The 13599-nt window shown below is 45.3% G+C and overlaps 1 protein-coding gene across 1 annotated transcript in view; it reads left to right on the forward strand.

Moving 5' to 3' along the window:
• SPG7 (SPG7 matrix AAA peptidase subunit, paraplegin) overlaps positions 1 to 13599 on the forward strand; it is a 329497-nt gene that overhangs the window by 158301 nt on the left and 157597 nt on the right. The window contains exon 9 of the mRNA XM_078670829.1: positions 6711 to 6884. Coding sequence (XP_078526955.1) covers positions 6711 to 6884 — 174 coding nt within the window. The remainder of the gene's footprint in view (positions 1 to 6710; positions 6885 to 13599) is intronic.

Below are 13599 nucleotides of genomic sequence, written 5' to 3' on the forward strand. Positions count from 1 at the left end.
GTCATAGAGGAACGGCATCGCTCGCGACTCCGCTGACGTCACCAACGCCTATAATAGGCCCACGCCGGCGTGATGACATCAGTTCCCTTTTTTCCACGTCGTCGACGCTAACGGTTTTCTAGGGATCGTCCGTAGCTTTCACTGTAACTTTGTTACTTTGCATTGTTAGTATTCCTTTATCTCCTCTTTCATAATGTCTTCGAAGAAGACAGGTTTTAAGGTCTGTGGGGAATGCGGCAAGACTGTCCATTACGTATCCACATGAATGCTGTTTGTGGTGTCTTGGCTCCGACCACGACGTCGAAGACTGCCGATCCTGCAAGAAGATGACTCCTAAGGCCCTCCGGGAGAGAGAAGCTAAGCTTATTGTTGCAAAGCTTAAAGGAAGTAAGGAGAAGAAGAAGTCGAGATCACGGAATCGACGCTCGAGGTCAAGATCTCACTCGAGGTCGCGTTCGGATTCGTCCTCAGCCCATGCTTCGAGGTCTTCAAAAAAGAAGCATAGGAAAAGATCTCATGAATCCCGACATCGTTCAAAGAAGGACTCGGGTTCTAAGCCGAAGTCGCAGGTGAAGCTGGTAGAGAAAGAAGTAGTATCTTCGGCTTCGGAAGAACATGACGCCGGAGGTGCGGTGTCTCATACGCATTCGCCTGGTTCACCGAGGCAGACAGCGAACCCATCTCCGGATCCATTCCATTCTCCGGATCGGGAGAATGAAGGTGAGGAGGGGATGGTTGGAGAAGGAGAGGCTCCGTTGCCCGAAGGTCTATCGACTCCGGTGCATCAGCCTGAAGAGGAGGTCGACGTTGTATCGACTCCACGCCCTCAAGAGCCGCCTGGGGGTTCGTACCCAGCCTTCCCGGCTCCAGGTCAATATCCGACGCATTTTCTGAATGCAATGTATGGCATCTACTCCAGGGCTATGTACCCCTCTGGGATTCCTGTTGGTCCCATGGGTCCGATGGCATTTGGTCTGGGTGTCCCCCAAACCTATGCCCCTGCGCCCTCTATGCCTTTTATGCCGGCTCCGACGCCGCATTGGCATCTTCCGACACCGGCGAGGCCTTCGACTCCGAAGCCATCGACGCCGAAGTCGACAACACCGAATCCTTCGACGCCGGTTCCATCATCTCTGATGCCGAATCCTGAACGACGTCGTGGAAGTCTTCCTCGGCCGGCGTCGGGCTCGGCGCCGGCTCCGGCTTCGACGGAGTCGACAGTGGATCCGACGGCTTCGAAAGTGTAGCATAGGTCGAGGCGTGAAGCTCAGAGGCTGATGGAAGAAGAGAGCTATCGTGAGGAGTATTTGGAGGAGGGTGAGCTACAGGATCCTGAGAACCCTTATGAGGATCTTTCGGTGGCCAGTGGTCTTGAACTGTCCCCTGAGTGGGATTTGGTTTCAGTGACAGACGAACCCTCTAAAGATGTGGCTCCTTACCACGTTGTAATTAAAAAAGCAGCAAATTTGTTGAACATCGCTTTACCTACTGCTGAGTTCAAATCTAATCTACTCACAGAGGTTCTTCACTCTCCCTCATCGGTGACTGAGCCATTGCTGCCCTTTAATGATGCCCTTAGAGATCCTATTTTAGAGGTTTGGAAGAAACCATTGTCAACTCCAGCTGTGTCTAAGGCTGTTGCCAGAAGGTACAGGACTGCTCCAGATGATCCTGAATTTTTATCCACTCACCCTCTACCTGAGAGTTTGGTGGTACAAGCTGCCTGTTCCAAACGATCAACAGGAGCTTTTCCTCAAGTTCCGGCTGAAAAGGAATCGAGAAAGCAGGATCAGGCTGCTAAAAAGGTTTTCTCTTCTGCCAGCATGGCATTAAAGTCCACAAACGCGACCTGTCTGATGGGTCGTTACATTCACGCACTAATGGACACTGTAAAGCAGTTAGTGCCAAAGATACCGGAAAATGATAGAAAGGACTTCCAGGAGGTTATCTCGGACACTCAGGCTGCAGCAAGGCAGGTGAAACAGAGTGGTTTAGACACTGCAGATTCTGTGGCGAGGATCATGGGCTCTTCGGTTGCTACGAGGAGAGCTGCATGGCTGAAATCGTCTGAATTTTCAACTGATGTCCAGTCTGCATTGATGGATATACCATTCAACGGATCTGGTTTGTTTGGGAAGAAGGTAGATGCTGCTTTAGACCGTTTTAAAGACAGAAGGGCGACTGCTAAGTCGTTGGGCCTTCAGACCAGGGGTACTTTTGGAAGGCGTACTAGAGGATTTAGTAGATCTTCATTTCGATCCTACAAATCTACGCAACAACAACCACAACAGCAGCAGCAGAACACGCTGTACAGATCTTATAGGGGCAAGCAGAGAGGCCGTACTCGAGGCCGTCAAATCTCCTCATCTTCCTCCTCTTCCCCGTCCCAGCCCCCTGCCAACGCAGCAAAGCAGCCCTAGATCCGCCATTCCGGATCATGTGGGCCCAGTGGGGGGCCGGCTTACCCATTTCCTACAAAATTGGGAATTGATAACATCGGATCTTTGGGTTCTCAATCTTGTAGGAAATGGGTATGCTCTTCCCTTTCGGGAGTTTCCCCCAAATTACCCTCCTTGCCAGGGTTATTGTTCGGAGGACCACCTGCTTCTCCTGCAGGAAGAAGTCCTGGCACTGTTTCGAAAAGGTGCGAGAGAGGTGGTTCCAGAGCAGGAAAGGGGTCGGGTGCTACTCCCGGTATTTCCTGATCCCCCAAAAAGAATGGCAGGCTTCGGCCAATTCTGGATCTCAGGATTTTGAACCTTTACCTGAAACAGGAAACGTTCAAGATGCTCACTCTTGCACAGGTACTTCAAGCGCTGCTAGAAGAAGACTGGATGGTGTCGATCGACTTGCAGGATGCGTATTTTCATATTCCCATCTTGAAGTCGCACAGAAAGTATCTCCGTTTTACGGTTGGGTCGCAACACTACCAGTTTGCGGTCCTTCCGTTTGGGCTTACTACTGCGCCTCGAGTCTTCACCAAGGTGATGGCAGTGGTGGCAGCACATCTCAGGAGGTCGGGGATGCCTGTGTTCCCGTATCTGGACGACTGGCTGATCAAAGCGGATTCGTCGGAGAAGGTGCTCCATCATCTGTAAGAGACGACTCAGTTGTTGCACAAGTTGGGTTTTTCGATAAATGTACCCAAGTCTCACCTGGTGCTCTCCCAGCGCAACCTGTTCATAGGAGCGGTACTGGACACTACTGTTTGTCGTGCATTCCCTCCATCTCAAAGGATTCGCGACATTCAGGAAATGATTCCTTTGTTCTACAATGGAGCGGTCGTTCCAGTCCTGAAGGTTCTTCGCCTGCTCGGTCTGATGGCTTCTTGCATTCTATTGGTCAACCATGCACGCTGGCACATGAGGGCACTCCAGTGGTGCCTCCGCAGGCAGTGGTATCAACACAACGGAGATCTCGGGGAGTCAGTGAGGATCTCCAGAGAAACTGCAGCGCATCTGTCTTGGTGGAGCGTGGAAGACAATCTGTCGCAAGGAAAGCCTTTTCAACTTCCTCCATCGGTGGCCACGGTAATAACGGATGCATCCACTCTCGGGTGGGGTGCTCATCTGGGGGACCTGGAGGTCAAGGGTCTTTGGTCTCCAGAGGAAAGGTTGCTTCACATCAACCTTCTGGAATTGCGGGCGATACGTTTGGCACTCAAGGCCTTCCTCCCTTCTCTTCGCGGTGTGTCAGTGCAAGTCCTGACGGACAACACGGCCGCGATGTGGTACATCAACAAGCAGGGAGGAGTGGGGTCGCAGTGTCTCTGCAGAGAGGCTCTGCGTCTCTGGTCCTGGGTTCAGGACCATCAGATTTGTCTGATGGCAAATCATCTGGCCGGAGTTCAGAACGTTCGTGCAGACAGTCTCAGTCGGCAGTTCTCTGCCGACCACGAGTGGAGGCTTCATCCGGAGGTAGTGTGTCACGTCTTTCGGACGTGGGGGACTCCTCAGGTGGACCTTTTTGCCACTCAAGAGAATGCTCACTGCCCGTTATTCTGCAGTCTCCAGTATCCGATGCAAGGAGCCTTGGGGGACGCGTTTCAGTTGAGTTGGAGCTCGCAACTCCTTTACGCGTTTCCTCCCATACCTTTGATTCCTCGGGTTCTGAGGAAAATTCGCCAAGACCGGGCCCAAGTCATATTGGTCGCCCCGGATTGGCCAAGAAGGGTGTGGTACTCAGACCTTCTCCACCTCTCCTCTCACCCGCCGCTCCGTCTCCCTCACAGGGCAGATCTCCTCTCCCAGATGGAGGGGCAGGTTCTACACCCCCACCTCCAGACCTTACACCTTCATGCCTGGAGATTGAACGGGGCAACCTGAGTTCTTTTTCTCTCCCACCTGACGTGGTGGATGTCATCTTGTCAGCCAGGCGTGACTCCACTAAGTCCATCTATTCTTATAGGTGGTCAAAATTTGTCGCTTGGTGTGGGTAGAAATCTATAGACCCTTTGAGAGCCCATTTGTCTGATGTTCTCCAGTTTGCCCTTTCTCTGGCACAACGGGGGCTTGCTGTTGCCACAGTGAAGGGCTATCTTTCAGCGCTGTCGGCATTTCTCTGCTTGCCTGACCAGCCATCTCTTTTTAAATCTCCTGTGGTTTTAAGGTTTTTGAAGGGCCTCACGAATAAGTTCCCTCCTACTCCTTTTATTGTGCCTCAGTGGGACTTAAATCTTGTTTTGACCTTTCTGATGGGTGCTCCCTTTGAGCCTCTTCACAAATGTCCCATGAGGCTTTTGACTCTTAAGACTGTTTTCCTCGTTGCAATAACCTCGGCAAGGAGGGTAAGTGAGCTTCAAGCTCTTAGTTCCAAGCCCCCTTTCTTGTCCATTCATGCTGATCGAATGGTTCTTAGGACCAGGGCTGCTTTTCTGCCTAAGGTGGTGACTCCTTTCCACCTTGGTCAATCTGTTACCCTCCCTACCTGTTATCCTCCCCCACACCCTTCCAAGGAGGAGGAGAGATTACACCGTCTGGACCCCAAGAGGGCGGTGTCTTTTTATCTGGACAGATCTAGAGACTGTTGATTGGATGACCAGCTCTTCATTGGTTTTGCTGGCTGCAAGAGAGGAAGAGCGGTCCATAAAAGAACTTTATCAAGATGGGTCGTCCTCTGTATAAAGATCTGCTACTCTTTGGCCGGTAAGGAACCTCCAGAGGGTATAAGGGCTCATTCTACAAGAGCTAAGTCGTCAACCTCTGCATTGGCTAGAGGTGTTCCTGTAGAGGATATTTGTAGGGCGGCAACTTGGTCTTCCCTCCACACTTTCGCGAAGCATTACTGCTTGGATTCCGAGGTGAGGAGGGACGGTCACTTTGCACGCTCTGTTCTCCAGGATTTCCTGGTCTAGAAGAGTGGACACCCTCCTCCGGGAGTGGGGACTGCTGTGGGACTCTATTCACAAGGTGAGGAATCCACACGGCAGATGTATCTATCAGAAGAACAAGTTACTTACCTTCGGTAACGCTTTTTCTGGTAGATACAATATCTGCCTGTGGATTCCTCACTGACCCACCCGCCTCCCCGTTGTCCACTCTTCTATGCCAGAGTTTCTGTAATGTATTTATTTTATTGTCAAGGAGTTGTTTATTTCAAATGTTTTATTGCATTTGCTTCACACTGTGTGTGTTACCTTGATATTTGTACTGCGTATACTGTGTATATGTCTACTGTCATTGGTCCGTCCGTGTGCCTCGAAGGCACAGAAAAAAGGGCGGAACTGATGTCATCACGCCGGCGTGGGCCTATTATAGGCGTCAGTGACGTCAGCGGAGTCGCAAGCGATGCCGTGCCTCTATGACGTCCGAGTCCACGTCGGCGTGAAGCTACGAAAAGAATTTCCGAATGTTGCTGACGCAGGGGGATATTCACAAGGTGAGGAATCCACAGGCAGATATTGTATCTACCAGAAAAAGCGTTACCGAAGGTAAGTAACTTGTTCGTTTGGCAAAAAATCAAGCACTGCGTAAATACTGCAGAAACTAAATAACATCAAAACACTCATTACCAATATTATCCTTTCTGTGCCAAGATATGATCCTGCAAGGAGTACATTGTTTCAATCAAAGAGGTTAGGTAAACACCAAATATATCGGCTGTACGGAACTTCATTTCTTTGCAGACGGGCTCTCGGACCATTACAGTAGGCATTAGTTGGCAGAACATCTGTAATGATTCAGCGCTTAGCACTAAGCATTAGAACAAACATTTATCTGGCGATTTCCTTCTAGTAACGTAACGTTACTTTTGCCTCTACCAATGTCTGCAACCATATGGCGATGTAATTTGTGATATGGGGATTTGAGTGCATAAGTGATAACTATGGCAGTGTCTTTTGATTTAATACTAGGTCATTGGGGTTACCTGTTCACCACCTATCCTCCCAGATTTATTCCTTGTTACCAATGGTTATTTGATAGTGGTGTTATTTTAGGGCTATCTGTAGCTTGTGCCTCTGTGTTAGAGTTAGTTTACCTTATCCTATTCTTTTGTGATTGGTGGTTATCTGTATCTTTTTTTACTTAATTTGAGGTAAATTATATTAATTTCCCCTATCGTTATGTTTTGTGACTAAGTAATGGCAGCAACGTTCCATCACGTTCTTACAATTTGGAATGCCTTGGTTTAAGACTCCATTTCCCAATCACCCTATTGAAGTATTCCATGATGGTAAGCCAATTGTAAAGTTCCTATTCCTCTTGTGTCAGGTCTTGGAGCAGCTCGTGTACGAAGCCTTTTCAAGGAAGCCAGAGCCCGGGCTCCGTGCATAGTTTACATTGATGAAATTGATGCTGTGGGGAAGAAACGCTCCACCAATGTATCTGGCTTTTCCAACACAGAGGAAGAGCAGACCCTAAACCAACTCCTGGTGGAAATGGATGGTAAGTTTATGCCAAACCTCTTCATCTCTCATCTCTAGTACTGAGCAGGTAGATACATCAAAGCACGTGTTAAATGTGTGAGTGAATGGATGGGTGATGGATAAAGCCGACCAAGATGAAGAGAGTGTTGCTGGACATGAAGATCAAGATGAATGGTGGGCAGTGGAGAGGTAGTTGGTATTAGCATGAGCAGGAAGCGGTAGAGTAGATACCGGATGACTGATAATACCTCTGCCTCCTGATAATCCTGGGCTAATCACCTTAGACACGGACAGTCAGCCCTCATTTACACCCTGAATTCCCAAATGAGATTTACTGACAACTTTCTTTGAGGTTCTTCCTTCTATCCAACAAACACCAGTTTGTTCACATGGGCACCTTCAGATCACTGTAGATCACTTGCGGAGGTCCCCATGGTTCTATCATTCCCTTTTACCTTCAGCCTTTTACCAGAGGCCATTGGGTCTCTACTCACTGATAACACTATTAAAATTCACCAGTATACCAATGACATGCCAATCTACTTAAACATCTCTACTGCTTCCGACATCCTGTGAGTCAACCTGTCTGCACCTCATGCACACCTGACTGTTCAACATGTGTCTAAAACGCGACCCCACCAAAATAGAATTCCTTCTACTCTCCAGAAACTAGCAACAACTAGACTAAAGTTGGATCAAATCATGAACCCAGACCGATTCTAACTCCATCTTTCACCCATTTTCAAGTTAGATATTAACCTTATGCTCAAGGAAGACATAGCCCTTCATCCCAGAAAAAGAATAGTGAAAACCTCTTCATTCCTTCATTGCGCACACCACCTAGAACAGCATCCCTGTATCCATCAGTGTTCCAATCCTGCTCCAGTTTAGGCTAGAGCTTAAGGCACACCTCTTTAAAGAATGCTACGTCATGACCAAGTAATAATCCATTTTTGCTTTCACGATCCAACTACCTCTCTATTCACTGGTTTACTGTGTATTTAAATGTGCAATGCTTCTCTGCTGCTTGGGCTATCCAAGTACCACATACATGCATTCATGCGGAAAAAGACAAACAAAGCAGGGCTAGCTCTTCATCTTGAGAAAGATTTGTCATGGAAGGTGGTTAGCAGCACTATGCTAGGTGAAGTGAGTCTCAGCTGTACATATCTTGGTATGAGTGTAAGTAGTTTGGACTGTTGTTTCTACATGACAGAGGTGTGGGTATGGAAACATCTCAGAACTTTGTAAGTGGCCACAGAAGAATACAAATCTTGTGGTACTGTCAGTGCATTATTATGTGGGTGCAAAGAGCCATGTTTGTGTTATTTGTGGCAGTATGATATGGTGGGAGAGCAACTAAATGAATTTGGCAATTAAGAAGTTAGTTACTTAATAATTTCCATCATGGTTATGTTCATTTCTGCATCGTAATGTCTTCACTGATAGTCACAATTGTTTGAAAAATTCCCTGCTGCTTGGGCGGACCTTGGAACACCTTTTTGTTTCTTTTTTGTTCCATGAAAACAGCATCATAGAATGTCCATGATTTTATCTACATATCTGTGGTATGGAAACTGAACATAGGCCTTCTATTTTCATGAATGTTGAAAATAACTCTTAAGATTATCCTCATAGATCTGCATTGCATTATTCAAATGCATAAAGTGACTCACACAATGTGTGTGGTTTGCCTGTCTGTGAATGTGACATCTCAAAGAGGATGTAAAAAAGAACCTTAAAGGACAGAGAGAGCATCAGATTAAGAGGAATGCTGGAAGACACAATTGCAGAAGACGAGGAAAAAGAAGAGCCGATGAATGTCAGTCTCTCAATCTGCCTCGTCTCCTTACCATCTTCTGGTAAAGACCTCCGCAGAGGGAGATCTAGTGCGAAAAAATCAAGTGCAAGGGAGAAAGGAGTGTTCTTCCAAAAGAAAACTTCAAAACAGATCATAGAAGATGGATGCTTTTCTGCCCTATCTGGAATAAAAAAAAAATCATGATTCAATCAGACAACACCATTGCCATGCATCATATCAACAAGCAGGGGGGAATGAGATTAAGACAATTGTCTCTTAGGTTCAAATGTTGTGGCATTAGGCCTTGGCCAGAGGAATCTCTTTAACAGCAGTCCCAGGAAATAAGAACCAAGAAGCCGATTTTCTCAGTCGACATCACAAGAAAAATGACAAGAAAAATGGCTCGATCCACGTCCGCTTTTATGGGTTTTCAAAAAAGGTTAGGGGCTAGGCCCATGGAGGCTCTTTGAAAAGTTTACAATACCAAATGCATTCCTATTGCCACCTATGGTTCACCTTTGTGGGGATATGTGCCCCAAGACAAGATTCAAAGAGTGGAAAATGGGTTTTTGAGATCCCTTTTGTCTGTCCCTAAGTCCTCTCATACCTTTTCGATTCATTCGGAGGTGGGCCTGGACTATGTGGCAGATAGGTTGAATTTGGCCCCATTAACATTCTGGGCAAAAACATGGCTTAACCACGAATTAACCCTGAACCATGCCATCCTGACTGATGTAATGGTGCTGGATTACGTCAAAAACATACCTTGGCTGGATTATTTGAGAAATGCTTTTATGCTGTTGGGTCGCCCAGATCTCTTTCTGTCACCATCTAGTATTAGGAGGGAGGATGTTAGCTGGATCAAGATTCATTTCTTAGATAGGGCGAGAGCGGCTCGTGAGGAGCAGGAATTGGTGAAACCAACAGTTAGATTGCACTTTATGTTAACAACTTCCCCCCTCACTCGAGCCATACCTCAGTATTGTAACCAAACCCTTTCATAGATTTTTATTGTCCAAATTTAGATTCAATTTGGTCCATTTTAGCTTGGGTAGCTACCAATCATGGGCCAAACCAGAATATGGCCCACCTTGTAGATGCAACAACTTTTCTCAACAAGATACAATGCATTTTATCATGTTTTGCGGGTTTTACACGGACATAAGACATAAGAAAAAAATATTTGTTACCAATTCTGAGAGAGGCCGGCTTTTATCAAGTCAGGCCCGCACTTACCTATCTCCAGTTGTTGAGTAACACCCGCATCATCTATTGCGTGGCCAGTTTTTTAGTGGCGGCATGTAGAATTAAGACAAAAACTGTCATTAAATGCTTTATCTTAATCAATTGCATTTTTACGCTACCTTATCCCTGACTAATTGTATGGCATTCATCTACAAGGGTTTTGCACTATTTTGTAAATATATAAATTGTTTGTTTTTACGCATGTATGTAATTTTTATGCCTTTTATGATTTTAACAAATCGAATAAAGTGTATTTGACTGACTGACAAATGGGTCCTGAACAACAAAGTTGTACGAACATTTTTTAAGAATGAAGATTCCTAACATTAGATTTATTGCCCATGATAAGAAATAATGAGACTTCGCGTCCAGGACACCAGAGCGAACTCTGTTGGCAATGCCCTTTTTATCAACTGGTCAACACCATTTGTCAACACTTTATAGTCATGGTCAAACTAGGTAATTCCAAGATTAAAATGATACTAATATCTTCAGACAGGCAGTGGGGATACCTGGACCTACAAGATCTGTCACTTGTACACCCCAGGAGACCAGATCTGCTGACCAAACTTCAAGGCCAGGTCCTACAAGCAAGTCTGTAGTCCTTGAATTTGGCTGCATGGCCCCTGTAGTCAGTCAGTATGAACATCTGAATCTTCCTCAGGAATGGAAAGACATTCTTTTAAAAAATTAAAACGCTCATTGACAAGATCATGCTATGCACTAAAATGGAAATGATTCTGCATATGGTGGCACACCACAGTAATGCTACTATTTTATCCCAAGAAGAGGATCTAGCCGAATTAAGTTACAAAATTCTTCTACAAAAGTTCCCGACTGCTATAAGGGCATATAGAAAGTCCGCACAGCAAGTTTGATTTTTTAAGATTCCAGTCATCAAAGATTTTGTAGAAGAACTAAAAAGGGTTTTTCCACCAGTGAAAAAAACATCTCTTCTATTGGAGTTCAAATTGGTGCTTTCATGATTGATGAGCTTATTTTGAGCCTATTCATTGAGCAACATGGCAGCATCTCTCAAAACTGCCTTTTTGATTGCGGTCACCTCAGCCAAAATTGTCATCGAGTTACAAGCGTTATCCAAAGTAAAACCGTTTATGATTTGTCATGCCAGTAGGGTTGTTTTAGTGACTCATCCTTCATTCTTAGCCAAAGTTGTGTCCAATTTCAATCAGAGTCTTACCTTGCCACCTTTCTTCCTAACCTATCAACATACGTACAGAGGGCTTTCCACCCGTTAGATATTAAGAGGCTCCTGTGGGTTTATCTAGACAAACTTAAAGTGATTAGGAAAACAAAACAGTTGTTTGTAAATTGTGTTCCCATTACCCATCCTACTATCAAATTCACCAGCAGCAATGCAAAACAGAAGCGTCATCTACCTTTTCTGGATGTGCCACTCACCATTTAGGAGCAAAAAAATTATAACTGATCTGTACTACAAGCCTACAGATGCTCATTTGTATCTAAACTGGATTTCATGTCACCCACACCACACTAAACTAAGCATCATCTACAGACAAGCACTCGGAATAAGACGCATCTGCAGCAGTGAGGACACTTGTAAAGAACATTTGCAGCAACTTGCTAGATTATTTCAAATGTGAGGTTATCATGTGCATATCATACAGTAACAGACTGACAAGTCTTTGCAGTTCCCCAGGGAAGCACTTTTTTGGAATACCAACACAGTTGAAACAAAAGTGACTGAATCCAATTTGTGGTTGACTATAGGGGTGGGTGGCAAACTCTGCTCCGCCGCAGGAGTTCTCTGAGTTTTTGCCGCTCTGCTTGGAGCGTGGAGTGTGGTAAAAAAACTTTGCCTACTACTGGTGTAGCTGAGTTTACCAGTGCTTAAGCATTAGGCACATTGGCCACCACAAAAGATGCTCTTAATGCTAAAAGCTACGATTCCCAGCGTGCCGCGCTTGAGAATCTGGTGTCGGTACTTTCGGCATACCGTTTCTGGTCACCTGGCTGTGCGGAGGCTGGTGCTGACTGCTGAGCTGACTCTCTTGAATGGAAGATGGTGGCCACTCCAAAAGTGGAGCTTCATCAGGCGCATACCCTGTGTACAGTCAGCACGGACTGGGACGCAAGCATCGACATCCTGCATTCTAGGTGGAACTGATGTCAGCATGCCGACGAGGACTTCTGATGGCGTCGCGCAAAGTCTCGAGCAGAGCCGTTCCATTGTGACCTCCTCATTTACGTGGGAAAGCTATGGAGAAAAGTTTCTGTGGAATGTTGTGCAAGGGGTAACTCAAAAGGTGAGGAATCCACATGCAGATACTGTGTTCATCCAGAAAAAGCGTTACAGAGAGTAAGTAACTTGTTCTTTTGGCGGTTGATATTAGTACTGCAGATTGTCGCAGGAGTCGCCTTCTGAAGGATACTAAATGGTGGATGCATGCTCACAAGGCCTAAAATTAACTGCGCAGAAACCATAACTTCAAGGCTATCTTTGTTAAAATTGGTAGAAGCAAGGTTCTTTTAAAATAAGCAACATCAGCTTTAAGCTGCATCTATGGTTTGAGAGAACATTTTTTTTTTTACAAAAATGTAAACTAAAGAGTGAGACAGTGAATGAAAACAACTGAAAATACCTTACCAGCGGTGCTAAATTTATCGAGGTGCTGTGCATCCACACGAGTAGAAGTTCAGGAGGGGTCTACATGTGTTTGTTGCACCATCATTGTGCTCATACCGAAGAATGCTTGAAATTTTTTTTTTCTTCTGGATTTTCACATAGTTACTGGCACCGTAAATGAACAGGTCGATACACAATACACAGTAGAAGCGCAATGTTTTTTTTCCAGAGATGGCATAGTAAAGGGTTTTACTTCAAAGCTTTCCACAAGGCTGATATTGTTGGTTTTGTAAAGACTGGGCGGCACTCTGCCGCAGGTAGAACTATGCGGAATCTCGCACAGTTTCTAGATAACTCCGCGAATATCTGCATAGTAGAACTCCGTGAGTTCCGCCCACCCCTAGTTGATTATCATTTAGGAGCTCCCAACTACAGAAACATACTGCGAAAAAACTTTTCCCTTATCTACTTGTGAAAAATTGCAAAAGTTTTTTCAAAAACCGCCAGTCATTTCTCACTGCTGAGCTCCCAATTTACAATCCCTTATTCAGAGAGCTGAACTAACGCAAGCTGTAACAAATGCAAGGGTCATTGCTGTGATTCTAAAAGGTGTATCACATGTGAATACCTTTTACAAACGTAATCATTAACTAGTTATGTTACGAGAAGAACCTATTGAATAAGACAGCATCTTAAATGTCGCTCAACATGCATTAGTTATGTGATTAAATGCCAACGCCAAAGCTGTAAAAAAATGAAAAATAAATATGTAGACCAAAAAATAAATGACCTCAGTACATCATTCATGAACCTCAAATTAGCAATAATTAATAAGAAACTTGACTGTCCTGTAGCCTATTATTTTAACCTTGTGGACCATTAGCTATCAAATTTGAAGATTTGTCCTGTGGAACATGTCTTAAAGGAAGAACAAATCCCTGGATGTACCGTTGAAAATCATTGCAGATGCACTGAACATCCCTGACAATAGTGCCCGATTACTGCATAACTCAGGAGATCTCAGAACTGCATTAATTCCACATGCCAAATGGAATCTTCACTCATGATGCTTTTTGAAAA

Source organism: Lissotriton helveticus, chromosome 12 (genome assembly GCF_964261635.1).
Source record: "Lissotriton helveticus chromosome 12, aLisHel1.1, whole genome shotgun sequence".
Lineage (NCBI taxonomy): Eukaryota > Metazoa > Chordata > Amphibia > Caudata > Salamandridae > Lissotriton > Lissotriton helveticus.